Source organism: Ylistrum balloti, unplaced genomic scaffold, assembly GCF_031769215.1.
Source record: "Ylistrum balloti isolate Yb309-2 unplaced genomic scaffold, AGI_CSIRO_Ybal_v1 Utg371640, whole genome shotgun sequence".
In the NCBI taxonomy this organism is placed as follows: Eukaryota; Metazoa; Mollusca; class Bivalvia; order Pectinida; family Pectinidae; genus Ylistrum; species Ylistrum balloti.
In genome coordinates, this window is record NW_026782834.1 from 61771 (window position 1) to 80942 (window position 19172).

General features: G+C 33.9%; 1 protein-coding gene across 1 annotated transcript in view; it reads right to left on the minus strand.

The window, feature by feature from the left end:
* Positions 1 to 19172, minus strand: part of LOC132563205 (MORC family CW-type zinc finger protein 4-like) — a 32953-nt gene that overhangs the window by 2714 nt on the left and 11067 nt on the right. Inside the window, 11 exon segments of the mRNA XM_060227956.1 lie at positions 344 to 430; positions 1370 to 1483; positions 3921 to 4016; positions 4234 to 4284; positions 4430 to 4457; positions 7028 to 7081; positions 7406 to 7543; positions 7985 to 8056; positions 8607 to 8701; positions 10974 to 11096; positions 11580 to 11708. Coding sequence (XP_060083939.1) covers positions 344 to 430; positions 1370 to 1483; positions 3921 to 4016; positions 4234 to 4284; positions 4430 to 4457; positions 7028 to 7081; positions 7406 to 7543; positions 7985 to 8056; positions 8607 to 8701; positions 10974 to 11096; positions 11580 to 11708 — 987 coding nt within the window.

Genomic DNA, 19172 nt, shown 5'->3' on the forward strand with positions numbered 1-19172 from the left:
AGAGAAAAGAACACATGCATTTTAAACGGCGGGATTTTTGTTCTAATTTCTTTCCTGATTAAAGGTTACGCTATACGTACAATGGTCGATATTCATTGGGAAACACATTTTTGTTATTCTCTGTCACTAAAGTTAGTACTAAATTGAATATCATCAAACGTTTGTAAGGTTAAGGTAAGGGTGTTATTCTCTTGCTTATCTTTCTAGCAATATCTGATGTAACGAACAGATATGATAATCTCATTCGAAATAACTGTTCTGATTCGAATAAATACATAGTGCATATAGACCCTTAAATCTGAATACTTTTGAGATAAAAAATTAAGATAATTATATTTCTTACCTCTAAATTCATAGACGTCATGTTCTCATTAGCATTCCGTTTTCTATTGACTTTCTTCCCAGGTTTCCTGTTACTTGTTCCTGGTGTCTGTAAACCATGCAATAAATAAAGCAATGCGGAAGAGAAAAGATGCATTTTAAATGGCGGATTTTTGTTCTAATTTCTCTTTCCTGATTAAAGGTGACATAAAATGGTCGATATTTGTTTGGAAACATTTTCGCTTTATTCTCGGTCACTACAGTTCGTGGTAAATTGAATTTCACCAAATCCTTGTACCATGATTTGATATATGATTGAAAGTCAAACATATATAATCGCCCAGAACCACGGAAAATTTCCTGCGAACAATTTTTGATGGGTATGGCCTTTTTTCATATCACAGTTAAATGAATGAATAGTTTAATGCGTATATTCGGGTAGTATGTCAATGGGAAAACACTAAGTTTCTTTTCTTTCTTTTTCCTCTAGCTTTTGTTTCTTCGCTTATCTCTCATATAAAGTGCTTGATAGAACAAGTTATGATATATTATCTTGTCATTTATTTAATTAGATAAATGCTTGTTTCAATCAAATTAATTCTTTTAAATTTTAGTATTTAACTAAGCTTTGAAATCATTGTTCAACAAATGTAAATGTCTAATGAATCGCTGACCGAGTTATATTCAGAAAGAGTATAGTTGTGGCACATGTCTACTTTATGATAATGACATAGATAACTGATTATTAAGTTGATTTTAATTTGCTTTCAAAAAAAATTGTTGAAGAACCCTCAACCTGCAAATGTAGGACGCATTTGACCATTTATATGTACTAATGATGATGTATGTTGACGATTTTTGTTTTCTAAGAAAAAAAATCATCCGAACAAATGGAATCTTCTGCATTCAAATTTCAATTGTGAATTTGCAACTGAGCACAACCTTCGAAAGAACCAAAATAGTCTCGCCTCTACGTAGTAAAATAGACATCTGCATTTGAGCAAGAAAGTGACCGGAAAGATATGTGAGACACTAAATGGAAACCTACGACCAGTCTTTCATCCAATACTGAATTGTTCCGTGTATCAGGCATATGTGGATTGAACACTGGAGTTATGTCGGGATTTTCAGGTAATGATGGCCTACGCTTTGTTTCTGGTGCCTGTAATATTCATTATTTGTATACTATAAGAACCAAGCCAAAATTCGATAAACGATAAATAAATAGAAAGAGAGTGGAAAGTTAATCATTGTCATCAAAGGAAAGATAACGTGATCTAAATTATCCATGCAGTATCATTAAAGAAAAAGAAAATGATATTTGAGAAGAGCAAAGTCAAACTGTCGTTCAGTAAATTGGGTATGAAGTTTCCGATGAACATTGGTGGTGAATAAATGTTAAAATGTAGTTAAATATACAAATAGCTTTAGGGAAGATGTGTTTAAAGCTAATTGCATAATTCAAAAGAAGATATAAATACGGAATATGCACGTAGATTAGTTAAGGTCTGACCAAGAACAAAGATAACTTTTTCTATATGTTAAAGAGCCTTCAAGAAATATCAACTTCATGCAAACTGTCTTCAAGTTCATAGATAAATATCTTCAATTCGCAAATGTCTGCCAGACCCTTTCTACAATGTACTAAACTCCAAAAGACTAGCGCACCATACATATTCTTACCTCAAATTCTAAACTAAAACTAATTAAAGTAGGTACAATCGCTAGTCCACTGTGTTCAATTTGCTACTCAGAAACAGAAACTGTGAATAACTTAATGTAGGATGTCAGGAAACAGGAAACCTAACCTATTATCAAATAAAATAGCCCTCCACATTCAACATCTGCAATTCTTTTCTTCTCGTTTCCTACATGAAACAGACACTCTATTTTATATCTTGATGTCTCTCCAGTAGCGAGTGACGATTCGTCATCTGAAAGGACTGGGGTGAAGAACGGTGCCGATGACGATCAGACCTCTACTGTTGAGGATCACCAATCTTTACCTATGACAGACTTCAACTTTTCAGGAGGGGAAGAAACGGCATCGGACAATGCCGTAACAAGAGGTCCTGTCAGGATTCGGCCAACACCTGTTCCTAGGACTAAAAGAACGTGTCATCAACCAAAATGGCAGACCTCAGGAGATTATGTCATGCGCCAGTCTCCAGTGCCTTCAGAGTATATGGCATGTGCCATATATTTACAGAATTTAATTGCAGAAGGAAATCTAGAGAAAATACTTGACAGAGTTCTGGATTCTTTACTGTCAATTGTCAGTGGTAATACATGATTGTTTTACTGTTTTATTTTGCAGTTGTTTTATTCATAAATATATTTGCTGGGTTTTTTTTTATTTCATTACAGGTGACCTTTAACCCCAGTACGATGACACGGAGGTCATTCATCTGGGAGGGAGAGTGTGTCACAGGACTGTATTTAATTGATATTTTTATAGATTAAGTTGTGTTTCGTATGTTTGCATTTGTTAATCAATTAATACAATCAAATGCAAATATTAGATGCATTAGGCCAATTATTTGGATATATTTCGGACATGGTCCCGACAACTTAGATTATAAAGTGCTTTATTTGTATCTCCGGCTATTTTATAGTTGCTGTATCAAGTATCTATTTGTGATTACAGCCAGAATCATATTGTAACTGCACGGTGTTGTAACTGCACGGTGTCTGTCATTGTTCTTGGAGCCCCTGCACTATTATGTAGGACGAGTGTGTATTCAGGTTATTTGACCTAGTGTTTGATGTATTTTGCTGTTATGTGCATTTAATAACAGTAAGGAAGCGTAATTTCCTATCTTGTAAATATTCTGTAGAAAGTATTGTCACCGTAATGCTCCATAACGTCGGAATTAAATTATGAAGTATTTCATTGTTATATTAGTAAATAACTAGTTAAATTATCTCTAGTTGTCTCAATTGTATAATCTAAAATTATATTTATGACTAGAATAGTTTGATAGGGTTAATCTGACGGATTTGTCATTTTTATTGCTTTTAATGCTAAATTATTATCACGTTAAAATTGTCTCCCTTGAATGTCCAGGCGATCGTTAGATGTGTACGGTTGATGTGGTAAGTGAATGTTGTATTCATTTGTTGTAGGGTTCTTTTAACAATAATAAGCACTGAATGAACCAACAATCAGCGCGGTAACCCCCGGTAACATTATGATAAAGGTTAATGCCTATTATTTTTCTGATATTTTCCTTTACATTTACATTCATGTAAATGAAACATGTCTGTGCGTAGTTGGATATATGGATCTGTCTGTTCTGTGTAAACATGTAACTGTATGTGTTCCTGTCATTACTAAATGTAGATGTGAATTCAAAATTAAGAATAAAAAACACCACTTTTGGCCACTACTCTCGGGTACCTCTGAGCCGTTTGAATCTAAATAACGGTTCACCTTTGGCCAAAGGAGGTTTTTGCTTATTTTTTTCAAACTGGTCCAGGGAACGTTGAGCAGAGTTCAAAGCTGTCAATTATTTACTTATTATTGACGATGGAATCACAATTTATCACTTGACATCGTTTCAGGTGATCTAAAAGGCCTTATCCATTTGATCCGGTACCTTTTTTGACTCAGTGGTGTTTTCTGTACTCTCTTCGTCAACTTGACTTCTGTCCATGTCGTTTACCAAGGATCCCCGGATTTGTGTCCTTAAAGTCTGTAAAAATGTCATTGGTATAATCATGACAATTTCATTAGAATTCTTTCCCTTCTTCGTTTGCTTGCATACTTTAAAGGCGCTCAAACAGTCTAGAAATCATGTTGATCTTGACATATTCTTTTAAAAAGTTTTAAACGATATTTTTGATATTATTTTATGAAAACCGTCTACAACATGCAGATATCTTTTTGGGTCTGATAAGAAAAAAACGTACTTGATCATCTGAATCGAGTCTGTTTTCCGATCTCGATTGAAATCCTGAGCTCTAAAAGAGAAATGAAAGAGATATTAAGACGATGATTTTAGAGAGAAATTCCTCATGACATCAGGATGTACTTACGTGATCATTTGTTTTTTCCATATATATTTTTCTGAGTTCATAATCCATAACTTTGCTTAAAACTACTTACTCCTTGTTTTGATAGTTGCTTGTTCTTCCTGAAATATCAAAACTCTCTATTAGCCATGAAAACTTCGAAATGATACTGACAAATGTACACAGAGTGTATTGTTTATACAAAAAAGAATGAAGATTATTAATGTTGACTACTGAACTATTGTTTTACCTTAAAGCGACTATAATGTTAAAAAAAACTCTACGATAAAACGATATAAAACGTTCTATTTTCCAATAGTATTTTATACAACTAAAACAGTGCGGTCTTGATCTAATTCATACATTACGTAACCATGATGCTGCGCATACGTATAAGTCTAGAAAGAAGCAATATGGCGGACGCAAATACGGAAATGCGACGAGGACCTAAAAGTTACCTTGCAGAAAGTGTAAGAGGAAGGAGTCAGACCAGAAAAGAATTTATATTAACAGGATATCGATAAATGGCGAAAAATGAAGGGGGATCTTGGACTGAATACGGATTCTTAACAGCAGCCCTATAATTATAACGTATCCACTTGTCATTGATTACATTCCAATATCCAGTGTTTGACGCGTGAATATGTTATGAGCAACACTACTAAAAGTGTTATCTGATAAATTTTGAATGAAAATAGTTGTGTTATTCGCTTGAATTTACTATCGACAACGTGCGTTTGTTGTTGACTGCAAAGTGGGACCCAATTGGGGTATTCGTAAAATATGACGGTACTGGTGTTACTGTGATAATAACGACCGTGGTGATAAACATAACCTTCATAATAAACACATAGACACGTGTTAAATGGTAAACAATACTTATTAATGTTTACAGAGAAAGTATCAATTCCTGTGCATTTCTGCAAAATGAGTTTTTTCTTTTCCGATTGTAACTGCCCTCTTTTGGGCCCAACTATTTTTGCGCCCTCGATTGACATAGATAATTCTCGCACGACAAGCCAAACGAAACGAATTACTAAGATTGGTTTTTAAAATTATACAGTATAACATTATAGAATCCTTTACTGCAAACAAGAATTAGCAAAATCAAGTGTCATACATAAGACATGTGTGTTTGTTTACCTCGTAATCCATTTTCCTTTGCGGCGGATGTAAATTATTTCGTCACGTGACAAGCCATGTGACCCACTCGGTTTTCTTTGTAATCAACCGAGCGTGAACATGTTTATAAACAGGAGTCAAGATAAACAATGTTCCGACGCCGAAAATGTGTTTGACATTATAGGCGCATGTATCGCTTTATTATGGATATGTTTTACGATTCATAAGCCGAATTCTTCATTTCCCGATGTTGAAATCTAAGGTAATAGCCGCTTCAAACTATTTGCCAAATCACTGTTGGTTCAAATTTTTTAAGAACTGCAAGTATGATTCACATAATCGATCTCTCCTTGCAACGTTTACTAATAAATTCATTCTCATCATGTAAATACAATGTATTTAAGATACCAGCACGTTCATAATCTACAATGTTTAAAAAGTGAAATTTACAATTACATACCAGATATCATTTTACATCATATATGTAGGAAATACAACGTATACTGATAAACTCAACCCTCACTTTGTTTTACCACTACATTTTTATTTAAGTTCAAGGCATACGGTCAGCTTTTACACACGCTGTATACTCCCACCTATTAAAAACTGATATATTTTTACGCATATTTTATAAATAACTATCGTGAATTAACTTCATACCAAACCTTTTGGTTAGATATGCCGTCAGCGTAGATCTGCTGTTCATACGTGATATATGTAAATTTCAACAACGTGACCTTTACATGTACCATTTGAATAAATGTAGTATAGCATATATGGACATTCATTGTTTTACAAGTTATATTGTTGAACAAGATAGTAAAGTAATTATTGAGTGTCTATTGTTTAATCAGATTTTCGAAAAAGCCTAAATATACTGAATGTATATTTCTCTGTGTTATTACTCATAGCGTTTCTTTTCTTAAAGTTGTTTAACAATCAATATATCTTTTCCAGTTTTCTAACAAAATATCTGTTTTGTATCTATTTATACACTGACGTTTTATCAAATAATAATAAAAAAAAACCTGTTTGGATAATAAGGGATTTGTGCGGTTTTCCTATGTCGAAAAGCATGGGGTGAAAAAAAGTGCCAACATATCAACAGAAAATTAATCCAAATCTCTTATTCAATATAAAAGTACAAGGAGAATAAGAAAAGTTGTTCGAGAAGAGAAAGCATCTCTTGCTTCATCGAACACTCGCCATGTAATCCTTGGTCAATCAGAGTAAGAAATGTCACGTTCTCAAATGAGATCAAGGTATCCAACAACGGAATCCATAGACAAGCCAACGAGAACCAAATGCATCCAGCTTCTAGTCACATTAAGAAGTAGAATATTTCCCAATGAGATTGTCATAACGACTGTAATATTATGTAGAAAAGACTATTGTGTGCTTGATTCTAAATCAGGTGGGTATGCATGTATATGATAAACATAGTCAATCTATTTCTTCTTTGGAATCAATATATCTGAAAAATGTTTCAGAAGAATATGCTCCAGATTTGTAAAAGATAATTTACAAATTCGCATTCTAGTTTCTTAGAAAAATGACAAAGGGTATTTACTTTTCTTCTCCTGTGAGATCCTCTTTTTCCGGTTCCTCCTCTATGTCACAACGACTGGGATGAAATGAAAAAAAAACAAAACACATTAACATAACTATAACGCACATGGCCTAAACGACCGCGGTGAGATTCTGGATATGTTGTGAAAAGATATCTAGCACCTGCTCGACCACATTGAGTTTCCTTCCATATCGAGACCCATCTCCCCTGTACATGTCAAGTGATCAACAATACTTAGCATTATAATAAAGTTTAAATAACAGTTTGGAAATCTCACTACCTACATAAATGCAGATATATGATAAATGTCATGGTTTCATCTTAAATCCATTGTGTCATCTTTCATTTTTCTAAATTGTGAAAGAAAAATATGCTCACTTGTGTGCGGGGTCGTCGTTTAAGCGACAAAACCATTTTTCGGGGATGTCATCTGTTTCTCCTCCATCGATAATACGCCGCCATTTATCGCAGTTATCACACTGGATATAGAAGTACGGTGCGTTTAGCTCCTCAGACCTACAGGACAATGAAGACCAAATCAGTACTATATATTTAAAATGTTTAAAATCAGTTGTTGCAGGTCTTTATAACTGTTTGAAATGCATGTGCTTTTGTGGAAAGGGATTATACCACTCTATGTCTTCTTCTTGAAGAGTCCGATTCTTAGAAATGTCAATCACTGATGAAATGACATCTCTGATGTTACACAAAGAGAAATGTGAAATATTAAAAACATAATTCATTTCCTGCGTTTCACACGTATGTAAGGTTACATAAATAGAACTATATCTGTGTTTGGAGATGCCATTTTCTTTTTTGTTTGTTCCACCTCCTCGTTTGACATATGATTTTTATGGATTTTATGTGTTTCTTGGTTTCATGTATTTAGTTCTACATTTGTAGAAGTCCTTGGTACGTCTTACGTCTTTCGAAAGGTTTAAGAGGAAAACGGCTTACATGTCGTCAGCAGTTTCCTTTTTATATTTCCAATAGTCTCTCAGCTTTTTTGAAATAGCCTGCAGAAATGAACTGAAAAATGTAATATGTGAACAATATTACAACAAGTTACATATCAATCAAAGAGCAAAAGATACAATATAAATAGATATCCTGCATTATTTGTAAAGACTAAATTATTGATAAATTTTACCTGTCATATGAATTCATAAAAAAATATGTTTGACTAAGGAAGAAATCAATTACATAAAGCGTAACAGTCGCAACGCTTAATGTAATAATTATTTCATTAAGAGTTGTTATTACAACATGAATTGCAACTCACCCATTCAAACGCTCTCTCTACAGGGATACAACACAATTCTGGTAATCAACCATGTCTTATTTTACACTCTGTCTAAGAACCAATGCAGTATAAAACAATGCAATATAGTCGAAATCCTTTAAACGTTATGTCAAACATTTTGTTTTACGAAATGAAATTGAATTACTTGTAGCAATAAATTAGCTTCATTTGGCATCTAAAAAAAATTCTTTCATTGCATACTCTTAACAACAGTAACAGTACATCTTATATAATAAAACCACGACTTTGACCAACTATACGTGTTTATTACTGTACTTGTATTTAGCGTCATCCACAAAGCCCTGCTTGGTGTGTTTGGGAGTAAGCTGGTTGGCCTCCACTACAGCAATCACATCGGTACCACAGTCGTTCTGTTGATATTTACAAAATACAATAACAAAGATTATTAACGTCGGTAAACTAAGGCACGCAAATCAAGCAATCAAATACCACTTTGCTTTCCGATATATTTTACAGCTAACCATGAAGGAGAGCTTGCACATGCATAAACTATGGATCTTCCGAGAACACAACAAATACTACTAGTATTAAAATATCTGTAAAAAAAAATCTGTGATACTGAAGTTAACAAATTAAGATATAGTAACACCATGACTATTTTTCTGTAAGTAGAATCATGAGATTGCTTTGGGTATTACACAAGAGCAGTATTGCTTGCTGTGATGTCAGGTTTAGATAATAAATAACGTCACACATTCACATACTGTTTTCATAGAGAGCCGAAATGTTTTTTGAAAGTTGGCGTGAAAGTGTCCGTTTTCTCCAATATTTGCCTGAATAAACAATTATGTGACGAAGAGCGAGTGAAATTCCTTTCCACTTGACATATATTTATCAAGCTCGTCACAATGCTTTTCAACTGATCTCGCAGAAATTAGAAATTCTATAAGTGTCGCAGTCCCAGCCATATTTTGTACCTATTACCAGTATATATCTACTTTATAAGTTTATAACGACTATTTACATCGATTCTATTTTATAATTGCGTCATTTTTTTCTAATTCTTATTGTATTGTTTTTTCTTGAAATAATTTATCCTTATGAAAGATATGGAAACATTGGATCGGAGTGCATAAAGCGAACAAAAGTAGGGTCAAAAGAGGGGGATTGATGCATTTAAGTGAGCGTAGTGGTTGAGTTATTGTTTGAACTTGTTTTAGTTGAAATGGGTACACCAGCGGAAAATACAGTTTGCGGTAAGTTCATACAGGAGAATACAATACACATTTTGCTAATACGTGAAAAGTTTTTTTTATGTAAATAGATTGGTGTATTTAGTAGTTATCAATTGTCAGAATGAACAACGTGGTTATTAAACGTCTACAATAAACATTTTCGATAAGTTGCAAAAGCAATAGTGTTCGTTTATGATATGAAAGTAAATAAGAAACCTTATATAATTAAGCTATATGTATATATATTTGTGTTATAATAGGAAACAATGCTTAGATATAATCATATTTGCGTCGCTCCAATCCTTAACACATGATGGTTTGGGACAGTTGTGACGCGTGCCATAGATGTACCATAGATACACTAAAAAAGACAAATCTTTATGTAGCCCTGAGTGGGCAAGACAGCTATTCATAAAGACCTGTGTGAGCGAGGCAGCTATGTATATATATATATATATATATGTGTGTGTGTGTGTGTGTGTGTGTGTGTGTGTGTGTGTGTGTGTGTGTAAATGTAAATAACGGTATTGTACGCGTGTGATTGTTTATGGAAGTTTATGTGCATTGTATACTTAGGAGTAATAAAGTTTTGCACAAAGTGTATGTTTGGCGTTTGTGTCATTCTTTATATCAGCAATGCTCAGCAATAGTCGAGCTCTTCAAAGTCACAGATTATATAAGATATTAAAAATGACCGATACTGAGTGCATACAAGGGCTGAATGCCCTGCTCTTCGAACAATTTTTTATTCGTGTTAGTTCATCTCCGTATCTCTCTCGTGTCTTTTTCTTGTTTAATTTACGATAATTAGACGATCATTAAACATAAGACACTTTAAATCAAGTACCTACACAACTATTTCAAAATGTGAAACTGACGGAATAAAAATTATCTTCAATTATATAATTTTGTACAGAGAATTCGAAAACCTCTGAAATCACTAAATCATCTTCATCAAGACGAGGAAATTATACTTGAACAAACACGATTTACATTAACTTTCATTTTTGTATCGTAACAAAAAAATTTAAAAATACAAAAGAACAGAACTCTTGTCTGAAAAAGAATATTGACAAAAAGAAGATTTTGTAAGGAAATCCATATTAATGGCATCTTTCGATTTCAACAACCAATGTCATTCTCTTGTTGTCCTGTTAAAAAGAAACATATTCACTGGAAGTCTAATACCTTATATGAGCAGACTGGCATTCCCATACAGATTATTTATTTTACATACTTTCGAATTAGAACGATCGGCATACCAGGTCTACATGATATAAAAAACAATATGTGAACATAATCATAATCAAAACTTCAGGTCAATCATATTAGGTCAAGATATGAACAAGAGAAAGATTCACAAAGAGACTCATGAAAAGGTAGAATAGGAGAAAACGACTAGGTATGCTGATCTTAATAAAGTCATTAGATATTGTAAACTGTTTACCTGTTTTTGACATCCTATCTTCTTGTAAGCTAATATCAGGCGATTTGTGTGATACAATATTAATCCATAATCGTCACCCAGACGTTTTGAAGTAAACCCAAATGTAATTGGGATGGGGCGTTGCTTTGTAGAGATAAGAAAATGTGAAAATAAAGGCATGAAAGGCTCAAATGGATTTTCATACTCGAGTAATAGTTATATATGATAGTATCGTCACCTGAAATATCCTAATCATTATACGTGAGCCAATCCCTGTAGTATAGCATCAATGTCTGAAGTATCTGTAGTACCGTAGTTTTGTCAGCGGAGATGTTTTTCTTGCTTCTAGTCGTCTTATCATTCAATGTCAATTGGTAGAATAATTTTCTTAATATTTATCTTTGCCTTTTTACATCTTGGACGCATCGAAATTCATAAATAGGTCTACTTTTTCTTAAATTCAATATAAGAAATGCTGTTCTTTAGTGTCTTTTATAGAATCATTTGAATGACAAATAATGTCATATAGTAGCTTTACCTGGTAAATAATTTAAGTTATTCCCTCGAGTAACTTTACATTTGACTACCGTAAAGACGTATGTTCATGTAGTAAAATTGGAAGGATACAGCCCAGCTAGGTTTGTACTTGTCCTTCTGTTTTTTGGTAATGCATTTTTCAATGCATAATGGCCTTAATCTTCTTCCTCTAATCCATATCCAGAGTTTTGGCTTAAGGTACAAAATTTTGCAATATTTCTGAAACACAAGCAAAAATGTAATGTTCAATGCATAATGTCCTTAATCTTCTTCCTCTAATCCATATCTTGAGTTTTTGCTTAAGGTACAAAATTTTGTAATATTCCTGAAACACAACATAAATAAAGAGATGAATACAGATCACAAGTATATTTCACAGCCCCTTGAATTATGATAAATAAAATGTCAGCGTTTATACAATAAAATAAAATACATGCAACCGAAATCTGCTTATGCGTTACAAAGGTGGGGTCTACATGTATGGGAATTTAACATTAGCATCGTCCCCTAATTGGAATTTCAAAATTTGATAACCATAAACAGATATGGATATCAGAAGCTTAGATACGGAAAAGTTAGTCTCGGAATTGATTTCTAATAAAATGGGAGGTCCTTGACTAATACCTTGGTGGGTGTTAAAGTAGTTGTTAAGTAATTTCTTCTAGTGCATTACTATGGGGCAATTTCAATAAAATTATGTCATTAATGTGTGCACATTGTACCAACCAACATCTTGATACCACGTATCACAATATTTCAGGAGAAACGTTTCTTTTATGTTGAAAAATGCAGCCAAAAATCACATAAAAAGCCATTACTTTTGAGAAAAGTACTGTTTTGGACGCTTCAATTTGCATACTTACGAAACCAGTCTATTTTTCATATTTGCTTAAAAGTTGGCCATCTTTTGATATCTTTCGAAAGGAGGATTCTTTGAAAAAATGAAAGCCGGTACATTTGTCATTTTACACGTTTGCTAAGAAACCAAGAAACAATTTGCATCAATTTGGTTAACATTGCTGAACTTGACCTCTGTTCAAGGTCACACAAATGAAATTTGTGAAAATAAAGACATTTTTGTGGAAGTTTCACAATTTGAAGATTTAGTCAGCAGCCTTATACAAATCTTTTGATGAAGGTCAATAAAGTGACCTTATTAGATGGGTTATGTACTGTAATAGTCACGGGTTTTGCCTTTGTCAGTTCCGATCCATAATGTGTGACACGTTGAGAAGCTAATAAGAGATAGAACAGTTGCAGTTTGCAGCACATTACAATACGTTTTAGTACAGCAGAACTGCTCAAGTGATTGCTTGTTTGAACTTGAGTGTTGCATGGACTGGTTTAGTTTGCTCTAGATGCTGAACATGGCCCAAGAAATACAAAATGCACTTAACATGTGCACACATTCAAACGGTTTGCTTGCCCGCTGTACAGACACAATAGTAATTTTTAAATGGGTCATCTTGATAATTTCTGTCAAACGCAATCCAAACATTACATTTTGACTGTGATTTGTGCCTTGAATGGATTTGGCCTCAGAGAAGATTTTCATCGTGCTGATAGACCCAAATTCCAAAGTCTCCAGCAGAAGTCAGTTACTCAGCAATATATCTGTGTGCTACTTTCAACTGGTATGATCCGCAGGTTATTGTTTATAAATATTCCATATCCAGTACTGGAAACTCTATTGAACATGCATCATGTTTCACCCAGTTGGCCTTGTTGCGCTTTGAAAGGTCAGGTCCATCTGCAACCTTTGAGGCCAAGATGTTGGCCAGAGCCAAACTGGATTGCAATCGCTCAACAAGGCCACGGTCCCTGGCGGTCATCGTTGGCAGTAATTGTATCATGCTGTGTCTGACCTGACAGAAGTTAGGAAGGCATGTACACAGCCTTGAACCTCACAGCAGCTCCAAAAAATCCCTAAGCCCCCGGTCAACAATCTCATGTCATCTTCACTGAGCCATAAGGTCAGGTTCTCAATGCTCATGAATTTAATATAGTTGTGCTTCTTTTGCCCACAGTATGAGGATCAAAAATTGGTAATGTGTCTTGGACCAAGGAAATGGAGCACAATGGTCTGGCTTTCAAGGTACTATGAATTGTGTGAGACACATACTGTTTTTTGTTAAACCACGCAAGACACCAAGTTGAGACCAAAAAATATTGGTCTTCAGTTTAACCCAGAAAAGAAACAAAGCATGGAATGTGGAGGAACATTATCCTCTATTGATGTGTCAGGAGCAAATGCTATGGGTTTGCTGCATTTGTTCAATTGTGTAGCCAGTCAATGCTTCGAATTCTTCATTTCTGAGATGGCCTACATCTATGCCTGTGCTGGTTGGAGTACCAGCAGAAAGGAAATGGCTTAGTTCCAAAAGGTCATTGATAACCTGATTAGCTCTTTCTTGAAGATGAAGAGCTAACGGTTCTCTTGATTGCAGATCTAGTGGCAAAGAAGGATGCAGAAAGTCACCAAATACATGGTCATTGCAAACACGAGTATTAGGGGAACACCGTAGAAAATGGAAAAATATCAAGTTTTTCCTGGCACGCTGGGGAATAGTGCATAGCCCAGTGCCCTCTTTTCCACATATGACACATCTTTTATGTGAATTACACCATAAAATAATTTCTCAACAGAGATTATTGGTAGTTGGTTGGATGACATGAAATCAGAGATCATCTGCTCATATCAAAAGGTTCATACAATTCAGACTGCAATGGCCTTTGCTTGAGGTACCGCTTATAGCACTTTCCACATAATATGCTTTCATCTGTTATGCTAATGATCTCAGCAGTCAGCAGCTGGTGCAGCCAATTATACTGGGATGAATATACGTCTTACTTGAACTCGGGCTCCTTGAGATAAATATTTCAACCTGGTTTTGCAACCACGACCTATGCACACGTCTGACAGGATTATTAGTAAACTTGATGGGAGATTTGCAGTAATTTGAATTTAATACAGAATGTCTGACATACGTGTAACTTTGTCTGAGTAATTGTCTATAGATACTTAGCAAAATGGTATGAATACTTTATAGTAATACCTTTATGTGTTTAAGGATATGAACATACTTGCACATTCAGGTGGCAGACAAGGTTATCATTTCTGGCCTCATTTATTAATTAGAATATCTAACTAATTTATATCCATTATTGTTATGTTTAATGATAAACGAAGAAAATTGATCATTCATAATTCTCATGTGGCAAGTATTTGTCATTATGTTAGGCTACCTTTGTCACTCAACATGGTGTTTATACAAGGAGGTCCAGTCTGACTATAAGTAGTTATAAAGACAAATCATTTATGCGGTTGTAGGTTATTTTCATGTATCTACATATGGCGAAAAAATAAGAGATATCTATGTGGGGGCCAAATGTTGACCCCAACTTTCAATTTAAAAAGCGATATTTATATCCATCACAATGCCTTAAAATCATTATCATCATCAACGGAGCCACTTTAAGTAAATAACATCAAAATACAGCCAGTTCCAGTAAGAAGACTATTGGGAACAATTCAAATATCACTTTAAAGACAATGAAATTGTTTTCTGTAATTCAGCAAAACGTTTCTGAAAAATTAGAACGTAACCGGCTAACATAATGTCAAATACCGCCAAATTATAAAGATATTCTTTCTTGAATAAACTCATTCTGTACCGTTGTACTTGTTGCAGCCTCAAATAAAAAGACCATGTTTTTCTTACGTTAAATAATCAATTACCGAGTGAAACACTGTGGATGATCTTAATGTTAAATAAAATATCAGGTATCATACACATGTTTTCACTAAGCTGGAAATGTCGGTTCGACATGAACGCATGTCCCCGCACCCCTGTCGCATACTTACAAGTTCAGCAGAAAAGACGACACAGGTTGTTTCCCATCTCAAAATATTTTATTGTCATGATTTGACTGACAATACGAATAGGGCAACAAGCATAACCTATGAAAGCCCTCTCCTTGCTATTATAAACAAACACATCAGTCAGATAATAAATGAAAAAGAGAAAAGGTTTTGTAAATGAAATAGAAATATCTGAGATATGTTAACAGACACATAAAATCCCTACCTGTTGTGGTGCTAATAATTAGTCCGAAAATCTACCTGAATGGAAAAAAACATATAGCCAAAAATGTAATCTGACATCTTTTTTCATTCACAAAAGGTGTGAAACAAACAAAATTGGTAACATAATGTTTTCTAAGAAAATATTAATAGTTATATACCAGTTCTTGCCTGAGGAATATCATAAAGTCTTTCACAACGAGGAGGATATTGATCATTATTATTATTGACATAAGGTTGACCTGAATCATAAACGTTGGCAAGGAATATGTTGTTATTTTTTAATGAAAGAATTCGATGCATCTTACAACGTTTTACAAGCGGAAGTAAACCTGATTATCTCTATAGAATATAACGACTTGTATCTCGTCTCAAGCTTGTAATCATTCGCATTGTCTCAAGTTGTATCATTTAAGATGCTACTCTCCCTTTCTGTACAATAGTGAATTGAATTGGATAAATTAATGTAATATACATTAATTCAAGCGAATGTCTGTCATGTTTCAATAGATTTTTATCATCATTTTTCAATTTACATAATTAGATCAGTTACTATGACAGCTGAAAAATAGACCAAGGTGATGACGCCTACGTAGATAAGTATAACAAATTTCTTGAAATATAAATGTGGATGTAAAATCAATTTCATAAAGTCCATTCGTCTAAAAAAAAGATGGAATTCAGCATAATTAGATTTTTTTCACCAAACGGAATATTTTCTTATATCATCATCTAGAGACTTAGCGACTTCTTGTCTGTTTTCCTCAGTCAGACTATACAGTGACGTATCGTCAGCAAATAATTTCACATAAGAGACTGGTTCATTACCAATATAATTAATTGACCTGGAACTGATCCGTGGTGTCACCCTCAAAGTAAAGTTTTCTAGTTAGATTTAAATTCATCTATGACCACCTACTGCCTCCTTAGTAAGTAAGATGAAATCCACTTCAACGTGGTAAATATTCAGCATTCTTTGCAGTTAAAGATATGGAATTAATCACTTCAAAAAATCAGCTTTATCAATGGAATTTATTTTAAGATCACTATATATTGCCAAAGGAGATTTAGTTTCACATCTACTCGGAAGATTCATAAATGATCATGCAACTCTCCGCCATTTTTTTAGAATTAGGGATAGGGAAAAGTTTTTCAATCACATAGATTTGTATTTTACATAAGTATTTTTTGCTTCGGCCTGTTGGATTAAGGTAATGTCTTAGTTTCGAATGGTTCCAAATCTGTTTCGGGAGGCCGGGGTGTTAGAAAGTTTTGCTACAGAATGCTGACGATTTCTTTGTTTTCTTTACAGTCTAATTTTATTTGTTATTCAAATTTTATCATTAGGTCTTTTTGTCACGGTTTTATAATGGGTAAAGCGATCGAGATTGATATTATGATATTATGAGTAAACTCCACATTCTCAATAACACCTTTTAATTGGAGATTCCAATCAACTGAACCAAGAAAGTAATTTGCCTCATTAAAATTAGTTTACTGGAAATAAAACAGTGTTTTCTTATACCCACGTTGAAGGGGCTTTAAAATTTAAGTCATTGCTAGCAGTGTAGCGTTTTATTTTCAAGTTTGACCAACTTATTGACAAATGGGTTAAGAGGTTTGTAGATTCATCAATATAAATAAATTCAGCGTGCGTGGTTACTTTAACTCATAGACGTTTACGGTGATCAGACTCAAGATCAAGTCTCCGTTTAAAGAAAATAAGAGTATTCTTATTTCTTACCATCATCAACAGCACTACTATCACCAGCGCAGTAAGTTCAATCTTTCCTGAACATTTTCCATAATTTTCAAATTTTATATCATTATCAGTAACAGAAATGTTAAGATGGGCTTCGGATACACATAAATTTTGCCTATCAATATGTGTAGTGGATATTTTTATTTGTGGATATTGATTTCAGAGAATCACTAGCGATTCCAGAAAAATGTATGGAGTCACTTACCGCTCCACACAAACCCGGATAGTTTAGTGTATTATCCATTACCAAAAACGACAAAGAAACGTGGAGGCTGTATCAAAGTAGGTGTAAATAGGACTTTACTAGGTAGTATACGGTAGATGGACGTGTACATTTTTTTTATATATGTATCTTTTTATTTTTTCAAGCATTTTTTACAAATTATTTTACAGTGTCCTGTTATGCACTCGCGCACACATACAGATCCTCACAACACATCCACGCAACCGTCTTCGTCATCATCATCATCATCATCATCATCATCATCATCATCATCATCATCATCATCATCATCATAAACGGGCACTATCATTAACATCATCATAAACATGCACTATCATCATCGTCCTCATCATCCTCATCATCATCATCATCCTCATCATCATAAACATGCACTTTCATCATCATCATCCTCATCATCATCACCATCATCCTCATCATAAACATGCACTATCATCATCATCATCATAAACATGCACTATCATCATCATCATCATCATCACCATCATCCTCATCATAAACATGCACTATCATCATCATCATCATCATCATCATCATCATCATCATCATCATCATCATCATCATTATCATCATCATCATCATCGTCATCATCATAAACATGCACTATCATCATCATCATCATCATCATCATCATCATCATCATCATCATCATCATCATCATCAACAAATCATTCAACATCATTTTCATCATGAGCCATCATCCTCATCATAATCATCATCATTTTCATTGGCCATCATCCTTGATGTCACAATAATCTTTAGGAATTTTTGATCACCTCCATCATTGATAGTGCTCTTTACTCCTTCATCTCCACGGTTATTTGGCATTAACACCATGTCACTCTCATCCTCAAGAAACAAAAACACTTTCCTTGTCATTCATAAACTCCCCCAGTTTCACATTCATCCTTATTTACAGTTAATACCGTCATTGTCATCATCTCATCACTAGCAAACATAATCATGCAGTATCCTCTTCCTATTGAGATAACTATTGACATCTATATACAATAATAGATCCTTACACACACATACACATCCTTACATACAGAGAGAGAGAGAGAGAGAGAGAGAGAGAGAGAGAGAGAGAGAGAGAGAGAGAGAGAGCGAGAAGAGAGAGAGTAGGAGTTGGGTGTTGTCTGTAATCGTTTATCCCATTTTTTCCAACTATTGTGAAATTTTACCATATTTTCAATTCCTTTGTCCATGTAGGTATATTTTTGAATGTTGTAGTTATCTATAATGATAGATTTTAAAGCTTGTACTGATAAAGTTTGTTGTTAACACCTTGTTCTGTAGATATATTGTTTCATGACAAGCAATACAAGATTATCAGTTTTGTAATATATATTTTTATTATTTCTAAAGCCAAATATGAAAGTTTCTTTTTTGAAAGTAAAAGGAATGAACATAGCATCAAGCAAAAATTCAAAGCTCTGAAGAAAAGATTGTACTTCTTTGCACTCCCATAGCAGATGTACTATTGTTTCTGATTCTGTTTTACAGAAAAAGCAGTGTGGACTATTAGTTAAACCAATTTTAAATAAATATGAATTTGTGGTCAATATGTGTTGATTTATTCTATATTGAAGCCAA